General features: G+C 39.0%; 1 protein-coding gene across 2 annotated transcripts; it reads right to left on the bottom strand.

Annotated features, from left to right (window-relative positions):
* Positions 1-10,473: 10,473 nt before the first annotated feature.
* Positions 10,474-17,859, bottom strand: LOC104602912 (uncharacterized). Of its 2 annotated transcripts, none has more exons than XM_010266778.3 (5): positions 16,821-17,859; positions 16,625-16,692; positions 14,603-16,534; positions 11,643-11,766; positions 10,474-11,458 (listed from the first exon to the last, which is right to left on the bottom strand). In XM_010266778.3, the coding sequence occupies exons 1-5, from the start codon at positions 16,975-16,977 to the stop codon at positions 10,719-10,721; spliced, it is 3,021 nt and encodes a 1,006-aa protein (XP_010265080.1). In that variant the 5' UTR covers positions 16,978-17,859; the 3' UTR covers positions 10,474-10,718. The 2 variants fall into 2 exon arrangements, with proteins under 2 accessions (XP_010265080.1, XP_010265081.1); XM_010266779.2 differs by having other exon boundaries at positions 16,788-17,723.
* Positions 17,860-24,272: the final 6,413 nt, after the last annotated feature.

Here is a 24,272-nt window from a genome sequence, read left to right as displayed (position 1 = left end):
CAGTTGAGAATAATGTTTATCCGAGTAGAAGCAGAGTAAAAAAAAGTTAGTAACAATATGAAGTCTGAAGAGTAAAAAAAAAGTCAGTAACAATACGAAGTCTGAAGAGTAAAAAAAAAAGTCACTTACCTTGAGTGGGGATTATCTATTTATAGCCAAAGATTTGTGTCCTATTCGGATGAAGATTTTGGGGTTATCGGAATGAGGTTACCCGCCGAGGTCTTCGGGATAAGTCCTCTACCTCGACGGAATTATCCTCCTTATCTTTACGAGACTCCTTGGTTGCACTTATCCATTCTACATGATATCAACGTGACCGAAGAAATAAGATGGTCACAGAGGTTCGGAGACAACTCAACCATAACCGAAACAATTTAAGGCAAAATAAGGAGAATCAAACAAACTCGCTGATCGATCCATTCAGAGCATATTTAGGAAAGAATAAAGCTACAAATCAATCCGTGGTAATGGATGCTACAAGTATAATTAGAAAAAAATATATTATTGGGTTTGTTTTGTAAATGAGTTGACATTCGATCAAACGTTGAGCAATTTTAGATGTTGCCATCATGTCTAAGATTTGGGATCACTTGGGATCTCTTATCTATATGACTATAACCTATTTTTTCCCATCTCAATAACCTTAATTTTATTTCATTTTCTAATAGATATTCGGTTTCTCTGATAAAAAAGCATTATGTATACTATTCTGATCTTTCTGTAACACACACCTATTTTTATTCTGAGTTTTTAATGTCTAAAATTCTCTAAGAAAAAGAGTTGAATTTAACTTTTGAAAAATAATGTTGACTTTTAATAAACAACCCGACTAATAAAATCAAAATAGAAAAAGGTGAACATGTGTTACTTCTTAAATTTTCTCATTTAAACGAGCAACTTTTTTTATAAGGCTCTGTTTGGTTTGTGGGAAGATTTGAGTGGGATGAGAAAAGACGAAAAAATGTAAAAATTTCACATTTAATTGTTTGATTTTATATAGGAAAATAGTAGGAAAATTACCATCACAAATATCAAATTACCTCCGATCTGTGCGAACCCAGATCTAAGTTTTACCATGACAGAAAACCTCTTATTTGTGTTTGCGTCGATCTAGGTTCTACCATAGCAGAAACATCTTCAATGGTGGTGACGGTAGAAGGTAGAAGGGCAAAGGAGATTACCAGCAATGATGGTGGTGGTGATTATCAGCAACAGTGGTGGCGGCAGAAGGTAGAAGGGCAAACCCAGCAGCGGTGGTGCAGCAGTGGCGGGGTAGAAGATGAAGATGAAGAAACTCGAATTTTCTCAAATTTTTTCCCCGGGGTCCCACTGTTTTGGTGAGACCCTGATTGCATAATTTTGAGATCTCGTATTCCACTTGTTTCTCATCCCATCCCCCTATTTCCCTTGAAACAAATGAGCGAAAAAGGAATATTCTTGATATATTCCCTTTTTCTCGTTCTATCCCACAAACTAAGGGGAGTCTAAAGAAATTTCCTAAAGTTATTAATATAATAAGAAAGTGGCACCTTTATACAAAGTTCTCACCAAAATCTTCTTATAGTTTCCTTTCAATAATATCTAAGGTGGAGCAGCAGCCACCTAAAAAATTCATACAAAAGAAAATGTGTGTGTGTGGTCAATAAAATTACAATTACTTTCCTTCGGGTAGATATCCATTCAGCCAAATTTGCTTTAAATTATATATTCTTGTCGAATATTCATACCTTTAGTGCTTTATATTAAAGATATTTTTATAGAACTAAACAAAAATATTTGGTCGACAATTTTTAACTAAAAAAAAAATCTAAGACCTCTTGTTTTCTCATCTCTAAGCTACTTGTTACTTGACTATTGAGCGGAATTGCAGACCTCACTGAAGTATACTTGTTTCTGGGTAATGAATTGAGAAGTTACAGTGCCTGCAATTCATACTTCATAGTCAAGCTACAGCTCAGTTTTGTACATAAATTACAAGTTAATTTGTGGGTATGGGCCGTAAGGATGGGCCTAGAGCCTATCATAGCTTCAGAAGAATTCCAACCAGATCTAGATATGGGCCGCCGTAAGGCTGGGCCTAGAGCGTAACATAGCTTGAGACCAGATCTCGACCTGGGCCGTAAGGCCGGGCCTAGAGCCTAGCATAACTTGAGAAGAATTCCAAGCAGGTCTAGATCTGGGCCATAGAAGCATCTCAGAAGAACCTAGGTCCAACCCACTCCATCCAAGTTCTTTACATGCATGTGCGCTAGCTTCAACTACGGTGCAAGCCCATTTTCATCCCAAGATATTTGAAACCTGATGATATCTAAGTTATAAAGAAAGAAAAAAAAAATTGAATGCTTGGCTGTCTAACAACCCTTTTCAACAACTATTCCTTTAGCCACATGGAGGGCTTGCGTGGCAAGTCCAAACTGTCCACATTATGAGGATGTAATCCACAATTCATTATGGCAATTGCTAGAAACTAGAAAGTTACTCTCAATGGAATTGGAATATGTACTTAGAAATTTGTTGGCCTCGGAGGCTGGTCTAGCCCAACAATATCTGAAGAGGGCTTAAGCTAAGATTGCTCTTATCAAGCAAACAACAGTTAAATTTGTATTATGGATTAACAAATGGAAAAGGCCTCAATGGTGTCATTTAGATTTAGTCCCAGATGGCCCCTATTTCAGCTTTCAGCCGTGGCCCATGGGGAGGGAGTAGAAAAAAAATTCCAGACCATCAACCAGGTTGCTAATGCTAGTAAATACAAGTCATCACTCATCATCATCACATCTCATTGCTGCTCCTGCTCCAATCTTTGTAGCCCAATCTCGGTCCCTCCCTTATCAACATCCGGACCTCCATCTTTACAACACCACAGAGAGTAGAGACCAAGGAGGATGACGTTGTAAACAACTGATCATACAAGGAATGAAAGATCAATGGACATCTCCAATCCCTACAACATCATATTCATTTCAAGTTTCATTGTTTCTTTCTCAGTTGCCCATGTTTGCCATAAAGATGGATCTCTCTCGTCCTCATCAGTTTCCCATTCTTTTTGGCAAGAATGAAATTTATGCTACCAGAAAAAAAAAAAAAAATTATACTCGAACGGCTTTGATCAATCAAAATCCTCCCGTGAATTTGATAAATAACCACCTGATTGGTCACCACTTTTATAATATCAGTTGATGGGTTAGAAGTTTTTCCGGTATCATGGTCGAACTCGAACCCTTTACTCTAATATCATCTTGATCGATCGGGCCACGACCCGTGGGCCATGTCCAACTGAATGCCCATGAGCCTTTGGCTTGAACTGTGATCTAGCTTAGGGATGCATCTCGGGTTGGTCCATGATAGCATTTTACACTATTTGGGGCTCGGGCCTTTGGAACAGGTCGTTCGTAGTTTGATAAAAAGCCCAACCCGAGCCCACCGTAATTCCACCCCTCGGGATACGATTTGGTCTTTATATGTCCATTTGGCTTCGATAGCGAAGCTTATAAGTTATAATGGAATGGGCTACATCCGAGATTCATCCATGTAGCAAAAAAAAAAAAAAAAAAGCGTAATAGCAAAGATTTATATCAAGAGTTGTAAAGTGGGCCATGCCACCCTTCCCGGTGAAAAATTTGGGGGTCAGCGTGCCGTGCTCTGGGTTGAACCTTGGGTCAGGTCGGGCTGTGCATCAGGCCAAAGCTATTTATTTAAAAAAATTGACAAAAAACTTAAAATTTTTATTTTATATGAATTTTGTATATAAAATTGCTTATATATGCAATAATTATATAAATTAGTATAATAAAATAAAAAAAATATTTATTTTATTAATATATTATTATATAATTATAATTATATATAATATTATATACTTATATATAAAATATATATATGTGGGCCATGTCGCGGGTGGCACGGTCCACTCGGTCGTGCCATGTCATGCCAGCCCGTGGACCTAAAATCCTAGGCCCAGCATGGCCCACGGACCATTGTGCCCCGTGGGTGGCACGACTCAATTTACACCTCTATTATGTAGATGGAAATGATAGGGTATAGACCTAGTTTATGGGATATGTTATGGGGTGCTATTATTCGAGTCTCGAGAAGATCGAACTAGATCAATTCTTCATCTGAGCCATATTCAACACTTCACAATGAAAATCGATTTATTAATTATTATAACATAAGAATCTATAAATAAAAAATAGACACATTGTATGTTAAACTAGCGGGGACCCGTGCGATGCACGGGATTTATTAAGCAAAAGCTAAATTATAGAAATGGTCATTTATTGTGTATTTTCATGGATTTACTAAATTTGCAAATGATTTAATCAATCTTCCATTAGATGACAGTGGAAAATGACATTGTTGACCTTGATGTTCATTTAAATAAATTTAACTAAAAGCAAATAAAATTAAAAATACCATTTTTGCCCTTAATAAGACACGGACAATCACTCTATTGGCTATATTTGGTTAATTTTGTTTTCTGTACAAAAAAAGTGTTAAGGGTATTTTTGGAATAAAAAATCATGGGCCTAATGGCAAAACAAACACTCAATGAAAGGTTGATTAAGTAAATAAGTTGTAAAATATATGGGATGTTTTAGTAAAATGAAAACTATAAATTAGGTTTAAGTAAATATGTAAAACTATAAGGTGTATTTTAGTAAATGACCCTAATAGAAACACATAAGAGTATACAATTGTTTTATATTTTCAACTTTTTAAATAATTAATAATTATTCATATTTTATATACTACTTTTAATAAATTTTTTATAATACAAAAATAACATAATTAATTTCAGTTTGGTTTTGATGGAGGGTGATTTGACCCGACCTCCTAAGAAGGTGACACGTGGACGTGACTCAGCATAAGCAACAACTCAGCATGACAGCCTGGCTACGACTAAGTAACGAGCTCGTTAAGATCCTCGTAGAACAGCTCGCTACATTATAGCTCACCACGGAATGAGCTCGCTACAGCGCGAGCTCAAGGACCCCGGTATGTGGAAAGGGAATGCTCCAAGTCAAGTCTATCCCAGCTCGCAAGCTAAGAGAATCAGTTCGCTCCAATACTTAGGCAAGAAGAATGCCCCAAAGGCAACCTCGGGTGGAATCACCTCAGGACACATCCAAGAGCTCGCTATGGGATAGCTCGCTACAGGGCAGCTCGCTATGGGATAACTTGATAAAAAGTAGTTCGCTGTTAAGCGACACGACGTTCTCAGGAAGCTTCTTTTCTGACGAGACCGTACCCGTCAGATTACATCACATCTCCTGACTGACGGCGCAGTCCCTGCCAGCCCAGTAGACTGCACCCACGCCTCTCGACAGATGTGGCGTGTCTGTCCTTTCCGGGTTGTGTCTCTCATCCGATTGGGCAGTACTCTGCAACAGTTACCTGCGCAGCCCTGGCAAATAACGGCTACAACAGAGGTCCAGTGGCGGTTATGCCCGATTTGACAAGAACACCCGTATTTAAAAGCCCCATGGTCGAAGGGGCAAAGGTATCTGGAGTTAATATTGAATTTTACTGATCTAGCGTTATCTGCACTCTTAGCTCTCTTTGCATCCTTTACAGCTCTCTCGAGTGTTCTAACTTAAGCATCGGAGTATTCCCACCGGGCGAGCTCCCCGGGAATCCTTCACCCTCCTCTTCTCAGGTACCGTCTGTCGCCAGCTAGGAGCCAAGCGTCCGCCAGCTAGGAGTGCCCGGATTGTGCTGCATCAGGTTTATTCATCAAATTGATGAAACTCACCAACCTGATCAACTCGACTCGAATTGGTCAATTTTCTAGTATTTTAGGTCGGCTTTGGTTAAAAGATTTCCCAATTTGACCAAGTTGGATTTGTTTCACTTTGGCCATTTGTAAACCTACCAAAATAGAACGACCTAACTATGGATATGTATTAATATTTATATTTTAAATATAATAACTTCTAATATGGAAAAACGGGAAATTTCCCATATTTCTTAGTCTAAAATGTTTTATATCATAAATCTAATTTTTAAATTTATTTTTTAAAAATTGCATTGTAATTTTTAAAATTGAATTTAATTTTTAAGTTTAAATCTTTTCAACCAACTAAACAAACCAAAAATCGACCCTAACTGATACAACTTGAGTGGGTCGTTTTCACAAAAGGTCAGTCAGTTTCAACTGACCAACTCCCCAACCTGACCAGGTCAATTTGGTTGGCCAAATAACCTACGACCGAGCTGAACCAACTTATGAACACTCATAATTTCAACTAAATTAATAGTCTAATCTCTAATAAATAACAATAGTTTAATCTCCAATAATTATTGAAAATTTAGAGCGAAAAGTACAATAATTAAAAAATAAATAAGTACTAAAAATATATTAACTTAGTCAATAAATAATATAATCCCAAATAATAGTTTAACCTCTATTAAATATTAATCAATAAGTTATAACAAAAATACAATAAATGCAATGAATTAAATTTAAAAATTTCAATAATAGTAGTTTAATCTCCAATAATTATTGAAAGTTTTCTATTAAATAACAAAACAAAATAAATTCATACATAATCATTGAAAATACATTTATCACAAAAAACAATAAATAATTACTAAAATACTATAAATATTAATTTTAGTATATATAATTATATAATAAATACAGATTAAGAGTTTAAAATCATTATTAATAAAAATTATTTTTTCTAAAAGTTATTTTCTTGAGAAATTACTTGATATAAATGAAATTAGTTATTTACAATATTAGGTAAAATTTTTAAATTATTATTAATTTCAATATTACGTTATAATTATTTTTCTACATTTCATATTTTTTTTTCAAATTTATTACATGATTTCTTTATTTTAACTATTTAAAATCTAGTTATGTTAAATGTCCTGTTATTTAAATACTTAAAAAATATGTTAAATATTTAAATTTTAAAATATTATTTTTTATTTAATTTACTTATCCATAAAATCAGAATTTATACTATTATTACATAATTTCATTTTTAATTTGGTAATATATTAAATTTTAATTTCATTTTTATTTTTTTAATTTCAATATTATGTTATAATTATTTTTCTACTTTGAAGAAATTTTTTAAATTTATTACATAATTTCGTTATTTTAACTATTTAAAATCTAGTTTTGATAAATATTTAAATAATCTATAAAATATTTAAAATTTTTTGTTATTTGAATTTTATTTATTTAAAGCTATTACATATTGTTAAATATTTGAAAAACATTTAAATTGCTAATTCGAAAAAACATAATTTAAATTGTTACTACATAATTTCGTGATATATTTTGTAAAAATATAAAATTATTTTTTGTGTTTTTAATAACTATTTTAAAGTTATTATAAAATTTTGTTAGAATATTTAAATAATTCTTAAATTTTTAATCCAAACTTTCTTTAGATAGATATAAATAAAAAGCAGGGGAGAGGATAAATAGGAATTAGAGATAATTTAGGAGAGAAAATCTCTACTAAATTATAGATAATTTTGGAGATAAGTAGGAATTAGAGATAATTTAGAAGATAAATAGGAACCAGCGATAATTTTGGAGAAAGTGGGGGATAATGAGGGAGGTAGTTTAGGAGAAATTTTAGGAGAAGAGATTATTTAGGTTATTGTGAAAATGCATCTCATTATGTGGTTATGACTATCAAATAGAGATGTCAATGGGTCAAGTTAAATGGTAAATCCGGCTTGACTTGACCTTATAAGGGTCGGCCTCGGGCTAGGGTCAAGTATAATCAGCTTTAGTGTTGGGTTAGGGTTTTGATTCCTTGACCCGAATCAGGTTTGGGTTTTGGATGACCCACCCTACGAGCTCATGATTCCCTACATGTATACAAGTATTCTTGCAATTTTTTGACTTCTAACTCTATAGCCTTAAAGTTTATGATTTATTTATATGATGATTTTGGTTTTTTTCTTTTTCTTAAATGGAAAAAGTGAGACATTAAAATCAATAAAATAATTTCCTAATTTAAATTAATGGATTTTAGGTCTTTAAAACGTATTAAAAATACATTTGAAATGCTATGGGTCAAGTTGGGTCAGTATTGGATTAGACCCTATAGTTTCAGGTCAGGTTCGAAAATCATGTATTTTTATCTGGGTCGGGCCGATTTGGGTTGGGGCACTGGAGGGCCATGTAAAGGTTATGGAAAACCCATGCCAAACCCAACCCATTGACATCCCTACTCTCAATAGGTCGGGTCTGGATCAGGTTCATGTAGAACCAGTCCATCCTGATTAATAGTCAGTTATATTGGGTCCATACCATATTTATACGAAAACTATATTTGTTAATTTAAATAATAACTTAAAGTTTAAATATTGATAATATAACTTTAATAAAAATGATAGAAAATACTAAATTATTTATATGTTAATAAATTAAACATTTGTAACTAATATTTTCCTATTTATTATCTATCTAAATTACCATTTCAAATATATAATATGATAATAAATTATAAGAAATCAGGTCTGAATCGATTTGGGACAGATAAGAACCTAAACTAACCCAATTATTAATTGGGACAAGATCAAGATTTTTAAAATTGAACCGAACAAGGAACCATTCTACGGTCTGGTTTCCGGGTCAAACGTTCTGACCGTTCTGACTGAACGGACGACCTACTCTAACAAAAAAATTAAAAATAAAAAAAAAAAAAACAAAAAACGACCAAAAGCCATTGTTGGGTCGACAGTTTGATAGTTTAACCGCTTAGGTTAGCAGCTTCCTGACCAAATCAACAGTTTTCGGGCAAATAGCGGTTTTGGGGTGAAACAGAACCGGTCCATGGTTTTCTGGTCTGGCCGTTCGGTCCGGCCCGATATTGAAAACATTGGACAAAATCATGAAACCAGAACCGTTATAATTTATTCAGTCAATTCAGATCCATCGAATAGACCCGATCCATTAACAAGTCTATTTGTAGTCTGGGTCATGGGTGATACCAATAGGGGTGTAAATGGATCAAATTTGAATCGGATCATGCGATATCCAAATTCAAATCCGATTAGAAAATTCGATACGACATCCAACGGATATTGAAAATTAATATTTGAATATTCGATTCAATTTGAATTCGACTAATTAACTATTTTAGGTAATTAATAAATATATAAAATAAGTATTTATTTATATAAAGCATATAAATTATTTATATAATTTAATTATTATATCTATAAATTATATAAGAATTTAAATATTTTATATATTATATATAAGAATTAAATAATTAATTGAATTCTGATATTTATCGAATCGAATCGTGTCATATCTAAATTTGAATCCGATTGACTATTCAGTATGAATAGGATATCTGAATTCAACTCATTAGATATTCAAATTATCCAAATTCAATTTGATTATGTTAAATATCAAATTCGAAATCAGATTTTTGAATACCATTGGCACCCCTAGATACCAGCCCAACTGATGTTTAAGCCCAATTAGACAAAAATCATGTCCCTTCCCTTGAGTTATCACTACTTATTAAGTATGTGTTTGATATAGCTTTCATTTATTAAATAAGCAATTGTACTTAATTTATCTTCAAAACCGAGAAAAGTATTTGATAAACTATTTATGGACAACTAACAAATAGGTGTCATTAGGTGCTACATCAGTGGAACAGTGAATAGATGCTCAACCATTAGAGGAAGCTTTAAAATGAAGTTTCCCCCAACGATTAATGCACAAATAAATCAAAATCCACTTTTGTGAATATCAATATATACAAAAGAATATGATAGAAAAATGTTGATTTAATGGTGATTTAATAAATGCTTATCACGAAATGCCCACGAAAAAAAATAATAACACGCTAAGTCACTAACATGATAAAAGCTTTTCATTTTAGCCTCTCCCTCTCCAAATCCTTATCCTTGCTACCTCCGTTTGTCAACCCTAAGCCCTACCAACTCACTCTCAACCTGTGTAAACCTTAGTGGACCTTTTTTGATGGTCACTAAAATTATGAAACTACTTTATTGGGGAAGTTGGCTAGCTTTAGACTGGAGTTTCAATTTGAGGTAAATGTGCAAAGCTCAACGTCCCAACTTTAATGCCAAAGTTTTCAATGATATATAGGTAATAGGCCTCGTTAAACATGAATCTGTGTTTAATGTAACTGATATTCTTTAACCATCAAGTAAAAAGTACATTTGATAAGTAAACTGATAAATAACTTATATTACTTTTGGACAAGTCATCTAGAAACCTAAAGTACCTAAACAACAGTCCAAACGCCACTTCAGTTTCCCTTTTTTTTTTTTTTACTTGGTTTTGTTTTTACTTTTTTACTTGTTAAAATGCTTTTCATATATTGTTTAGTGTAGTGAAAAATGTCTAATGATTTGGCTCCCTTGGATAAAGCCGTGAAATACAATCTTCATGGACAAAAACCAATGCTGAACCTGCCAAGAAACACAATCCGTTGTGAAGGTGAAGCCCAATTATTTGTACAAATAAATTCATCTTATCGTAGAGAAACATGGAGGTACAACAGAGGTTCCCTCATTCTGTAGCCTGTTCACTGGATGCATAATTACAACATAGCACCTAGAATCTGCAGCTTGAACTTACAACACTCGATAGAGGAGACCTACACAAAAGTGAAAAAACAAAAAACTCAACAGAGAGAGAGGCAAACAAAGTGAATAGCTGTTTATAAGAAACCACGGTTAGGGGGTTTTCTTATTTTCTATAGTATCCAAGAGAAAGTAGCTCCACACTGCCAAAGGTCCATAACGATTTCATCCATCAAAATGTCCAGTATGTCCAACTCGACTTCAGTACCCGCCTCAAATGCTTCAATCTCAAAATCTGTCCATTTCCCCAACGCATGACTCATCTCCCTCTCTATTATCTCATCTGGGATTTTTCCAGCAAAATCAGACCACCTTCTAACCTCATCGTAGACCTCTTGTAGCAGCAACTCTCTACTCATGTGCAGTGGCAGTTTCGCCCATGTCTTGTATCCTGATTTACAGTAATGACTATATTTGGAGTCCAAGCACTCTATAATACAGTCAAAATGAAAACTCCTAAGTAGGAAACCTTCTTTCGCTTCCTTAAAACTCAGATTACAACTGTAACTTCTCCAAAAGGTATCAGCAAGAGCATCCAACTTGTCAAGCAGGGGGCCTGTGAGGAAGCTTGCCATGCCATCTGCATGGCTCAAGGTAATATTTCCAAACATCAGCTCAGCATGCATGATAACCTCCCTGGCATCGTCGAGCTTGGTTCCTGTTAGGCCAATATTTGCAAGATCAATGCTATGAAATATCCTGGAAAGAATGCCCGTGGAATCTATTGCAACCTCATATCCAGCCCTCCTCATGTTGAAAGATGTGGCAGAATCTGACAAATCTGCATCAATGAGTGATGATGGCTGTGATTGATCATATGAACAACCCATAGATTCAGAGTGCAGGTTATGTCCTGGTATCAGAAGCACATAAAATTAAATTAGAAAAAAAAAAAAAACTTAACAAACAGAAAAGCTAATTTAATATAAATTTTAATGTCTGGAATTGGAATTTCTGATAACTGTATCCCTATTCCCTAGCACATCTTCTACTGAAAACATTCAGTGAAGCAGAGAACTTGCATTACAGTTTCCTACCTGAGCTGTCATCAAGACTACCAGAATAGCAACTGTCATTAGAGAAACAAGCTTCAAGAACTGATCCTGGGCTGGGATGATCAGTATCATTAGAATGCAGTAAACCAACTTGTCCCCCTTCTACCTGAAGAAATTGGAAATCACAGCCTACAATTGTCAGGTGAAAATGTTTACCAGTGCACCAGCATTTAATAAAAACATATATTAATGTAGCAAAATTAAATAAACTGATGAACTTGTAGAGATGCAGGTTTCAGCATATGAACCTAATTACAGAAGATGCATGCAAGGAAATACAAATGTCCAGTAACCCTTCCTATTTAGTTGAGTAAAAGTTAGCAAAGGAGAAGTACCAACAGAAAACACCAACTCATAATCCATGCATGTTTACATGAAAGAAAACGTTTGGCTGAAAAAAAGCAATAATTTGTGCATACAAAGAACACAGACAAGATTCTGAAATAAAAGATTACTTGTACAGGGAAATCAACCCATAACTAACACCTGTTTCTAGAGAGAGAGAGAGAGAGAGAGAGAGAGAGAGAGAGAGAGAGAATCTATCAATGAAGTTCCTAAGGCTGCATTTGGAAACAGTGCAAATAGAGTGTAAATGCAATTATGCAGAGTGCATTTTGGTCCATACAAATGCAAAGTTGGTTTAGTTTTGCACTGATAAATTTACTTTCTTGTCAAACAAGTTTTAGTTGTAATGGATGCAAACATGAATCCCAATATTGAAATACACATTTTTAACATTGATCACTTTGGGTGAAAATGTTTACTTTCTTTTTTTCTATGTAAAATCACCTCTCATTTTAGGTGTAAACATGCCTTGGAAATTGTGTTTTCTGTCATTGTCAATGCACAAAATGCATTGTTGCCAAACACTAGCAAAACCAAACCAGAGTGCATATATGCACTGAACAGGGATTTGCACTCTTTCCAAACACAGTCTAAGGAAATGACCTCATGATTGTGTGCACAACATGCTATAAATGAGATGGCAGGCTACAGTGAGAATAAGCATATAAATCTTGTGAAAAATTTAAGGGAATATTTTAGAAACTTAAAATTTTTGAATGCTCTAAATCATGGTTCCAGTGACTATTTTCTAGATATGCCTATCTTTTGCACCTAAGACTAAATTTTCTATGTAAAAGGAGGTAGAAATCAATGTTTTGGATATAAAGAGGCAGAAGAAATAAAACTAAAATATTACAGATTGAAAAGTTCTCCACCTATTTCATGGTGAAACAGATAGAGCTTAAGCCAAATTTGGATCATCAAATCTACAAGTTAGAAACAAATCCTGTAGATTGCCTGCTTTAAACTTCAAGGTAAACTTTAAGATGGCATATCTTAATCTATGATGCCCAGATACAGATATCAGCAGGTCCATACATTCACATATTTGGGAGAAGGGGATATGTTTAATATCCCAAATATGTATACATATCCTATTTATATGATTATATCATGCTTCCATATCTAGTATTTGAAGCCAAGTGACATTTCTCAATACTTGAATGAGAATCATGCCAAAGTTAATTAGCTTCTAACATGTTACAAGTTTTTTTTTTATAGTATGATGTGTAACATACCATTTTACATATTTTGAAAGCATTAATTCCATATAGTGTATTTCAGAATCGTCAATGCAGTATCCACCACTATCCAATGTTTTGTTGGGCAAGTATCCAACAGCAGGACTTAGGCATGTACAGGTATCCAGGAATTATAGATCTAACTGTTTTCAACCATCATTTATACACCTTGATAATTTCTTTCACATTTAGACGTAAAATTACCTTTAGATTAGGAGAACAACAGAAAAAGATTTGGTAATGTGCTACTTTCTGCATTACACCCTTTGGCACAAAAAATGTTCTGGCTAAAAGGTGGAGAATAGATTATTTTATACATTTTCTGCCATTCTGTATTATAGTTCCACCCTATATTTTCACGTCTTCCCCTAGGATCCGAATACAAAGTAAATTCTCAGATATGGTGCTACACCAATGCCATGCTATTATTTCAGGCAGAAAAGTCTGAGAACACAGTTTTGAGACAGAAAGTGGTCAATTTGTGCAAAAATAAATAAATGCCAGAGGTTAGATCCATACCAATCTATCCCTCCCAAGACCCCAGATAACCAAGACCAGCATTGGGTAATGGCCTTATATGGCCTTTTAATCATTTAAGATATTTGCTAATATGCAATACAATGAATATCTAATATTTAACAAGTCTTTTTCTTGAGAAAGAGGTAAAGTATTGTATTAATCTTTACCGTAGAAAATAAAAAATACAAGTATTACTCACTTATGCTACATCTTAAATATTTAAGAAGCTTATACAATAATATGCTACATTTTTCATCTTTGTTGATATAAATAAATGGCGATGTCTACTTATCAAATCAATAAATAAATAAAGATGTATTATACAGTTAAAGAGGATTGAACAGTACATTATATTAACATAATGCAAATTATTTTAAAAGGACTCTTTTAAATGGATCCCCTCGACCTTCAATGATCCCCCTTACTTTTAAGCCAAGTGGAACAATGATATGAACATTCCGAACTGTGCAACTAATTGGTCATCCTCCAGATTGGCCACATGTACTGTACACAATCCAATAAGCCAAATCACCTACAATGTTTTGACTCTTAACAATTTATTTTTTTATTTAAAAACACCAGAAAAGAGGCCTTTCTCTTGCTATACAAAGGTTCAAAAGGCTGAAACTTGCCAAATGGATACAGTGACATGTCCCAAATATATGAAAATTGGGTTGCCTAAGATTCCGGGACAATATAAGACATTTAGCTATATGATCCACCTAACAATTAACCCCTGATTTATAATGTCTTTCAGAACATATGAAATAAATTATGCAGAACACAAACTCAACCTTCTGTGCCTTAGAATGGAAATTAAAGAAAATAACAACTAACCTGGAGCTTTCTATTTGTCTTGAATGCCTGACCATGGGCTGATGTGAGCTCAGAGGATTTTGGGCTACTGTAGCATGAGCTGCTTCCCTCGTCGATTCCAATGGAGTTGTCTGGACATTCCTGAGAAATTGGTCCTACTGCAGTTAGGGCAGATATCAGTTCTTGGAGAATGGAAGCAGTAGTTCTCCCTGAAGCAGTACCTCCTATGGACTCATCCCTTTCTTGACAAGTCAGTTCTTTCAATTTTTGTTCCAGAAGAACACCTAGAGCATCTAGCTTCAATGGCGATGTTCTTGGAGACGGGTTTCCATAGTTTGTGTCCAATATTTGCTTTTTCTGCTGAGAAACACTGCTTCCAATAAGTTCACCTTGACCCCTTCTCTTCTCCATTTGTGTAGGGGAAGAAGAGCTGATGATTTGCCTCATTGGGGAACTAAACATGAAAGAAACAATTTCATTGCCCTTTCCACCAGTTGTACCAACTCCTGCCTTGCTGGGAGACCCACTTTTGATATGGCTCCTATTCACAATGCCGGTATTAAGCTCAACTCCTTTTCCATTGGTATTCCTTTGCTTCACAATACAACTAACAGAACCTGCTTTTCCAACCTGACCACTACCATTCAGAGGCCTCCTTTTCCTGATTGAGGGCTTCAGCCGTGAAGGTGAACCATCTTGACCGTCACAGGCATTCCCCTCTGTGTTAACCACCTTACGGTTATCCAATACTCTAGAAGGCATCCTTGGTCGGGTTTGACAGTTAGCATTCCTGTTCAAAGAAGCAAAACCTTTGGTCCTATTAACAACATCACCACCAGACATGTATCTTCTACCCTGCAGATTGTTTGTTTTCGGTCTGGGTGGTACCCTATCCTTCATTGTCAGTACCTGATTTTGCCTCTGAGTCCGCTGCTTGATAACAGTAGACGCGGGTACATCCTTTTGAGACTTGTAACGCTGCCCCATCATGCAGGAATTGTCCTGATTTTCTCGAAAGGGAGGTCTCCTGTCTGTAATGTTTTCAGTCCGTATGTGCATGTTAGCCTTGGAATGAGCAGCAACTGATACTTGCCGCTCCTGATTTTTCAGAACAACCATATCTCTCTTCTGATCAAGAGAGGATATAGGTGATCTAGGTTTACTCTTCCCTGACCCTTGAGGGGGAGAGTTGCTCAAGTCCGAGAAAGATGATGCAAACCCTGGCTCTTGCTCTTCAACGCTTGATCTAAAATCTACAACATCTAGCAAATTACCACAACTTTTACATGATGCCTGCCCCTTCAAAGGCTTGGCAGCGCTTACAAAATTTTCGGATTGCTTAGAATGATCCAGTGGTACAACTGTTGTTCCCTCTATCATGATTTCATCCCTTGGAGGACGATGGAGAGAAGGGGTATAAGTAAGAGTACATTTTGCCCTGCTAGTAGATTGTAGCCCAGGTTCCAAAATCTTCGTAGCAGCTTCCATCAACCTAGCTGCGTTTCTTCCGGAAAGAATCCTCGGGCTCTTCACCGGAGAAACAAGCTTCTGCTGATGCTTTTTTGAACGTGATAAAACTCCTTTGAATTGCAGCGCCTCGGCTCCAAACCTGTTCACTGAGCGTCTCTCAAACAACCTTGTTTTTTGAAGCTTCTGAGGTCTTGCTTCCATCTTCGTCTGACACTTCTCCAAATTCGAATCTTCATTATCACAACGGAAGAGCTCAGAACTTCTATTACTAGGATTATTCGTATACTTCTTCTCCTGGTTGGGGGAAAAATCAGAGGATGTAGGTTTTTTTGCCTTATCTCGACGGACGGTTGGCATGGACTCCAGACCCATTAACCTGGCGACCAAACCCGGTTGTCGCATTTCATGGTTTCGTTCAGAATAAATGGTATCAAGTTCGGTCTTCTTAGAATTAGGAAAACCCCCACGATTTTCATCAGCAATCTGATATATATATCAAAAGGGAGGAAAGATGAGAAGAATAACAAACATGTCATTTAGATCAGAGTTCAAAGAAGCAAGTAAACATCGTACCAGAAGTAGCTTGGCCATTGGCAACTTCTCATCTCCATTGAACTTCTTGGAAGCACGTTTCGCTCGAGCTGAGACAACGAAAAAATAGAAGTTGATTTTTTTGGGCAATGCCATGTTGCCGTAGAAGTAAATATAGATTGAAAAGTATTAAAAAAAAAAAAACCTGTAGCTTTAGATCATTGAAGAGAAAATGAACCTGGTGGAAGCAGTTTTTTAGAAAAAAGCTTCTTTTTGGCTAGTCTCCGGTTCCAGTCGAAGAGCTGAAAGAAGATACCGACGCAACCACCGGGCCTCTGAGGCCGCTTCTCTGAAATAGCTAATGTTGAACATGTTTTCCCTGAGGTATCGTTCATTTCTCTCCCGCCAAAGAAGAAAAATATAGAGCGCGAATTAAATGTTCTTCACAAGTTCTGCTCTTAAACTAAAGACTAAAAAAGTTAATAAAAAAGCTTCCTTTGAGGATCTACCAAGGTAAAGAATATATCATTGAGATCCCTAAAAGTATCCTTGAAGGCGCCTGAAGCATCATAGAGCAAGATCCCTAAAACTCCAGAAAGACTGACTATACACGAATCTTCATCTTCATACACAACCCCTCCCCAATGCCCTCAATCTGAGCAACAGAACTTTCTCCTTGCCAACTCCTCCATGAGCCCTCGAAGTGTCAAAATACTTGAAGTCTAGTCTCATCGAACAAAACCTTCTCAAATGCAGCTCCGATAACTCAAATCACCCCATGAAAATACCCCAATCATCACCAGACGACAACCTCCAACGAAATGCCGTACATTTCATAGCGTAAGAAATTCCGTATGAACTCCCCAAAAAGACCCTCTTAACCCCTGAGAATCCTCGAAAGTCGAAAGCAAACCAGCTTCAGAACTGGAAAGACGAAGATCACAGTACACAATAATCTACCCCTGCAACTACTGAAAACCATTTCCAACTCTTCACGCAAGGATCAAGGACTGTTCTCACGACCAAATTACTCAAATGGAAAAAATGCAATATTGACTTGGATGCCAAGCCACGTTCACTTGATCACGAACCCTAGAAAACTCCATCTATAGCTCCTGCAATGACTGAAAAGGCAAGCTCTGATCAAGCCCCCCTCACTATTGCAAGTCTAGTGTCACAAAGGAAAAGAGTGCGTAGGATAGGAAGGGGGCTAGATGCGCAGGTTAAGCTGAGAAAGACAAAGCGTCCTCTCTTCTCAATTCTCTTCAACTGGTGTAAAATTTGGAGTAAAAAGAAAATAATTAAAAAAAAAAATCCAGGCAGTAAGAATTAGAATGCAAACAAAGAAGAAAATTTGCAAATAAAGACGTATATAGTCTGCACTTCTGTCGATATTGAGAAAGACGAGACTCTCTGTCGCGTCTTGTCCACTTCATTTCCTTCCCTCTCCTGTTTCCTGTTCGTACGTGCAGCGTTCTTTTCAAAGCCAAAAAAAAAAAAATTGCAATTTAGAAAACAGCAGATCTATTAAAATATGATTTTAAGGGCACGTGAATCCCTAGCAAGTACTAACGATTTTAACGTTGAGATCTATCTTTCTTGAATCAAGATCGTTGGATTCGATCGGCCAACCTGTGCATTTCGATCATTGACCCAATAGTCAAAGTTCCCACATTGTTTTGACTATTATAAACAGTGGATTGCCCGTATGAAATCCTGTAACTTGGAATGAAAAATCGGTGGTCAACACTGTATCAGAATCGTATAATTGAGGCCAACTGTGTGACATCAACATTCAATTATCAGGTGAGCAGACCAGAGCAGACCAGCCGTTGGTTGGTTTGGTTGGAACTTGCAAGAGATCCTATCATTATCATCATAGTTTGTTAAAGCAATCCGACGGTCCTGGGTGAATCATAATGGACGATTCATCATGTTCCAGAAAACTTTTGCCGGGGCCCTTTTTAGGCCACGTGAGCAAAGAGAGATACAGATACTGGGCGGAGCTGAAGAAAGCCTTAAAAAACCTTTCACCGTCGAAGAACGTGACGTGACCGGCAAACACGCAACGATCGTTCAGCAACAGCAGCAGGGGACCGTGACATATCGCTTTCGTGAGAGTTGTCTCGTTAAAAGTTGCCTTTTCACACGAGAGAAGAGAAGAGAACATCTCTCTCTCTCTAATAAATGTGGGACGTGACACGTGAGTGGTGGAATAGAATTACAGGTCCGGGTGACAAAAAAGAAAGAACCCCAAAGAGGCACGGAATCTTGCTCTCCCTCTGAGAAGAGATGGCATCTGGGTTAAGGAGACTGTCCACATCATCACTTGCCACCTGGCAAACAGTGATCATGCCATCTTGTCTATAATAAAAAAGCATAGAGGGACAGGTGAGAACTGAGAAGGCAGACGGATAATCGATGACTGACTGGGGCCTGGGGCCTGGGGCCTGGGGCCTGGGGGTCCCTCCCTCTTCATAAAAATCAGATGGGAACAATCCGAGCCCGCACCAACCGAGCAGAATTCCCTTCTCCCTGTGCAATTTGCAAAAGCGATTTGGTTTTTGTCTTTCATCACAAAGTTATCAGGAATTCACAATTCCCTTCTCCTGGTCCTCGGGGACGTTTCAATGGATTATCATTATTGTCTCATCTGTGGCTCCGCTTCACAATTCAGATAAGGGACCGGCTACAAATTAATGTCGGCCAGGCCAGGTTGGTTGTTTCCGGGCCCCGGCCGGTAATAGTCTGATAGAAAGGAAAAAAAAACATCTGATTGGGGGAATATTTTGATTTTGGGGAACTTCCATCTCGTTTTCACTTGGCAGGTTGGCTAGTCGCTCTCGAGTCTCAGGTTCAGTTCCTTGTGGTTGTGGTTGGAGTTTGTAGCAGTTTTTATAGGGAAATTCACGGGGGTAACATGGACCAGGAATATTCCTTCTCCAGGTCCAGGGATACGGATACATCATCGACTTCCCTATCCTCCTCTACTCCTCCTCCTCCTCCTCCTCCTCCCTCGTAGTCAAATACAATCGGTTCACAGTATCGTAATGACACAGGAAGGAGTCTCTGTCTCTCCACTCCACGGCTTAACCTCACGCGCTGATGGAGATTAAAAAAATATATATCTGTCAAAGTGCATCATTGAACTTAAACAAGTAGATTGACAGAAACCCGTCAATTGGGTGGTTAGAATCATTGAAGCATATATTGAAAACGAATTTCCCGAAAACATCCCTTTCCATAATGAAATCTGCCAACAGACTGTCTGTGTGTATGAGTATGACTGTGAAAGAAAGAACTGAGTGTATCGGTGTGTGTGCCCGCGCGTGTTAACACTTACACCACAGACATCTCAATCTGGGCGCCCTACCGGCCCCCGAGTCCCAGACTACCAAAAGGGTGTGGTAACTGGTGAGCAACTTAGATTTATTTAGATATCCTGTAACTTTAAATCATGGGATAATAAACCAGAGTTCTAGTTTTAGTTTGTTATAAAACCTAGCCTAGCCAACTGAAATGCTAAATACATTTGCAAGGCGGCAGACAATAAGATCAACAGAAGAGGAGGGCATGATTGGAATTAATGCTACCCATCTTGACCCATAATCGGAAAAAAAAAAAGGCTCAACCTTAGTCCCAGCCTCGCCGGTCGATATGAATTAACTTGTACAACATCCCAATGAAAAAAGAACAAAGATATATCAAATCAAAACCTCTTCCGTTTTGGGGTCTGTGTTTGTGCACACTCAGTGGAAGGGGAGGGGTACAACAGGGACACGATCGAGGTCTTATACTCTTATATGCTATGGTGGGAGATGCACAGTGGTGAAGAACCACACCAGATAAATTTGCAAACATCCCGGACTTTATATCGATATGAGAGTGAAAAACTACATCAATTTTTTCGAAGTAAAAAATTACTCTCTTCTTCCATGGAGGGAAAATAGGCAATGAGTTTACTTTCGTCCACCGATATAATGGTATCAGTAACGGCTATTTTCCCATTTCCTATTGGGGTCATGGCTGGGCTTGCCCAAAGAGACACGTGGCCACTCACTCATCGTCCAACCACATCGGCATAGCTCGGCCACGTCGGCATAGTTTGGCCATGTCGATTTAACTCGGCCATGTCGGCTCAGCTCGGCTACATCAGCATAGCCCAGCAACTATGTTACTATCGTGGTCCCCCACCTTATCCCTCCAACCACGTCAGCTACACGTCATGCGGATAAGCCCGACTACGGATAAGGGTGGGAAGACAACTCCGTCGAGGAGTAGGACTCTACCCTGGTAACCTCGGTGGAGAGCTCTATCCCGATTATCCCAGAACCCTAATCCGACCAAGAGACAGACCCCGGCTATAAAAAGGCACTCCATGCTCAAGGTAAGGGATTAGTTTCTAACTCCTAGCACCCATACTGTTTCTTTGCTCGGACAAGCACCCTCATTGCTCGGCCCGACCATTCACTACCCTCTCACTGACTTAAGCGTCAGAGTGTCTACCTAGGGACAATTCCTTGGGCCTTTGACTTTTTCTCTTGATCACAGGTTACATAGTGCGGCACCGTCCTTGTAAGCCCAGCACCGCCCAGTCAGCAAGGAATATCTGGTTGCTCTCCTCAGTTTGTGCACTACCTCAGATTGAGCAGCATCAGATTGGCGCCATCTACGGGAACGCACAAAAAGCCTTCAAAAAAAAAAAAATCCTTTCCCAGGCAGCCTCAAAACCGATCAAGATGCCTAAAAACCAGTCTGAACGATTAATAGGTCATTCCCCATCTCGGGAGAACCGACATCACAGCCCCTCGCATCACGAAGCCTCGTAGCCCTCGACCAAAGTGGACCCAGCGCAGTTTCGAGCTATGCAAGAGAAGGTCGACAAGATCTTCAAGTTCATGCAGGCACTGGGGTCTGTCGCGCCGCCCATTAAGGTCGTCCCCTCTCATGCCCCAATGCGCACGAAGGACGATCCTCGGACCGAAGACCACAAAGTACATCGGTCGGATGTGAGGGGAGCGCGGTCCAAGCGAGAGAGGCAGGACACGACCCGAAGACCCGCCTCTACTGTTTGCTCCCGCGAGTAGGATCACCACAGCTAGACATGCCAGTCAACTCGGATCCCCACCAGAGAGAGGCTCAGCAAGAGGATGCCGCCTTCGTGGTCTCCGTTGCCGAGTCAAGCTCAGCGAAGGACCGCCCTACGCGACCTAAGAAGGAGAAGGCCACCCACGTAGTGTCCCCAGACGGCAGAGATGTCAAGATTAAAGAGCTTCGGCAACGTTTAGAAGAACTGGAGCGCACTCAGACCCATAAGAGCGTGGCGCTCACCATGGACCAGCCAGCACGGGATGCCACACATACCGTCAAGGAGCCACCCTTCGTCCAGGACATCATGGACGAGATGCCCCCCGCTGGATGGCGAGCCCCCCTAGTTCGACAAATACAACGGAAACACCGACCCTTTTGACCATGTCGCACACTCAAAGCTCAGATGATGTTGCATGGTGCGTCGGAAGGATTGATGTGCAAAGCCCTTATAGCCACCCTGCAAGGTCTAGCCTTGGCGTGGCACTTCTCTCTACCATCGCGCTTCATAACGTCATGGGACCAGCTGGAAACCCAGTTTCTAGCGTAGTTCACTGCTAGCCAGAAGCATTAGAAAACTTCGGCCAGCCCCATGCAAATCCAACAGAGGAAAGCGGAGACCCTCAGAAATTACCTAGCAAGGTTCAACAAGGAGGCACTCTAGGTTAGGGACTTGAACCAATCGATCCTCAGATACGGCCATATAACACAGGCTCTGTCCTTCCCCGTTCAACTTCTCCATCTCCAAAAATCCTTCTCAAATGGTAGTTGCGCTAATGAGTCACACATAGAAGTATATCAACGTTGAAGAGGCTCAAGCACAACTCAAAAATGAAGAAGAGAAGCCCGACAAGAAGAGGAGAGACACCAACGAGCGGAAGTCTGAGAGGTTGGACAAAGATCACAACAGACGAGATCGCCGACCAAACCATAGATCTCGGACCCCTCCACCAACCTACCGGAATTTCACGCCGCTCAATATTTCATGGTCTGAAATTCTGATGCAAATCTGTGACTGCAACTACATCAGGTGGACCGAGAAGATGAATACGCAAAGTAACAAGAGGAACTAAGACAAATACTACAAGTTCCACAAGGACCACAGCGATGACACGAAGAACTGTTTTGACTTGTGCAACCATATTGAAGATCGATCAGGCGTGGTTACCTCAGCGGCTTCACCGATAGAAGTGAGAGGCCAGCCCAAGAAAAGCAGAGAATGAATGATCGGCAACTACCACCCCGTGTTCCCCCAGCCAGCGTTATCCACGTCATATCAGAGGAACCGCTATCGGAGGGGAGTGCAACTCAGGTCCGAAGAAATATGCTCAGTTGTGCGAGATGGATGACCGGGGACACAGGAAGAAGCGCAGCCTGCCTATCACCTTCACCGATGACGACCTTCGAGGGGTCCAGACACCGCCCGACGACGCCTTGGTCATCACGGCCGAGGTGGCTAACTTTGAGTTGCGGCGGATCCCAGTTGACACAGGGAGCTCTGCCGACGTACTATTCGAAGATGCATTCGAAAAGCTCAACATTGATAGAGTGGCTCACGCCGGTCAACACTCCCTTGGTGGGATTCTCGGGAGAGCCCCTCCTGCCCACTAGGAGAAATACTCTTCCCCTCTTAATCGGAGATGGCGACGTCACTGCAATGGCCATGGTAGACTTCATCGTGGTGCGTTGCCCCTCCTCTTACAACGTGATCCTCGGTAAACCAACCCACAATGCCCTACAGTCCGTAGTCTCGACATACTACCTCGCCATGAAATTTCCAACCAAGTATGGCATAGGGGTGGCACACGGAGATCAGAGAACAACACAACACTGCTATCAGCTTTCCTACCGAGGACCACGTCCAACCACCGAGACACTAATAGCGGAGACCTATGACTTACGTGACGAGGTAAAGGTATAGCACGGACAACGCGTGGAAGACCTCATCCAGGTCCCCCTCTCTGAAGAAGATCCCAAAAAAGACAATCCAAGTCGGCTCCCTACTAGATGACCACCTTCGAGAAGAACTTATGCAACTACTAAGGAACAACGCCAATGTATTCGCTTGGTTGACAACGGACATGCCCGGGATCGACCCTGAAGTTATCACACATTGGCTGAACGTCGACCCATGCTACCAACCTGTGAAGCAAAAAAAGAGGAGCTTTGCCACAGAGCGGTGGCAAGTGATCGCCGACGAAGTACAGAAACTGATTGACGCTGGCTTTATTCGGGAAGTCAAGTACCCTGACTGGCTGGCCAACGTAGTAATGGTGAAGAGGGACAATGGGTAGTGGAGGATCTGCATCGACTTCACCGGCCTAAATAAAGCCTACCCCAAAGATAGCTTCCCCTGCCAAGGATCGACTAACTCATCGACGCTACGGCGGGGCATGAGCTACTGAGCTTCATGGATGCCTTCTTAGGTTACAACCAAATCCGGATGACCAGGAGCAAACAACTTTTATCATCGACTACGGCCTGTACTACTACAAAGTAATGCCCTTCGGCCTCAAGAACGCCAGTGCCACTTATCAACTGCTGGTGAATGAGGTATTCAAAGAACAGCTCGGCCAAATTGTAGAAGCGTATATCGACGAAG

This window comes from Nelumbo nucifera, chromosome 4 (genome assembly GCF_055504915.1).
Source record: "Nelumbo nucifera cultivar China Antique chromosome 4, China Antique-T2T, whole genome shotgun sequence".
In the NCBI taxonomy this organism is placed as follows: domain Eukaryota; kingdom Viridiplantae; phylum Streptophyta; class Magnoliopsida; order Proteales; family Nelumbonaceae; genus Nelumbo; species Nelumbo nucifera.
Note: the sequence above shows the minus strand (reverse complement) of the source record. Positions and strands in the feature narration are given on the sequence as shown.

Bases quoted from the DNA above. Each gene is read 5' to 3' on its own strand.
- LOC104602912 (XM_010266778.3), bottom strand. From the start codon at position 16,977: ATGAACGATACCTCAGGGAAAACATGTTCAACATTAGCTATTTCAGAG. The intron at 16,693-16,820 runs GTTCATTTTCTC...TCGTTGTCTCAG, and splicing joins TAAAAAACTGCTTCCACCAG to CTCGAGCGAAACGTGCTTCC. The intron at 11,767-14,602 runs GTTAGTTGTTAT...CAATTTCTTCAG, and splicing joins AGACAAATAGAAAGCTCCAG to GTAGAAGGGGGACAAGTTGG.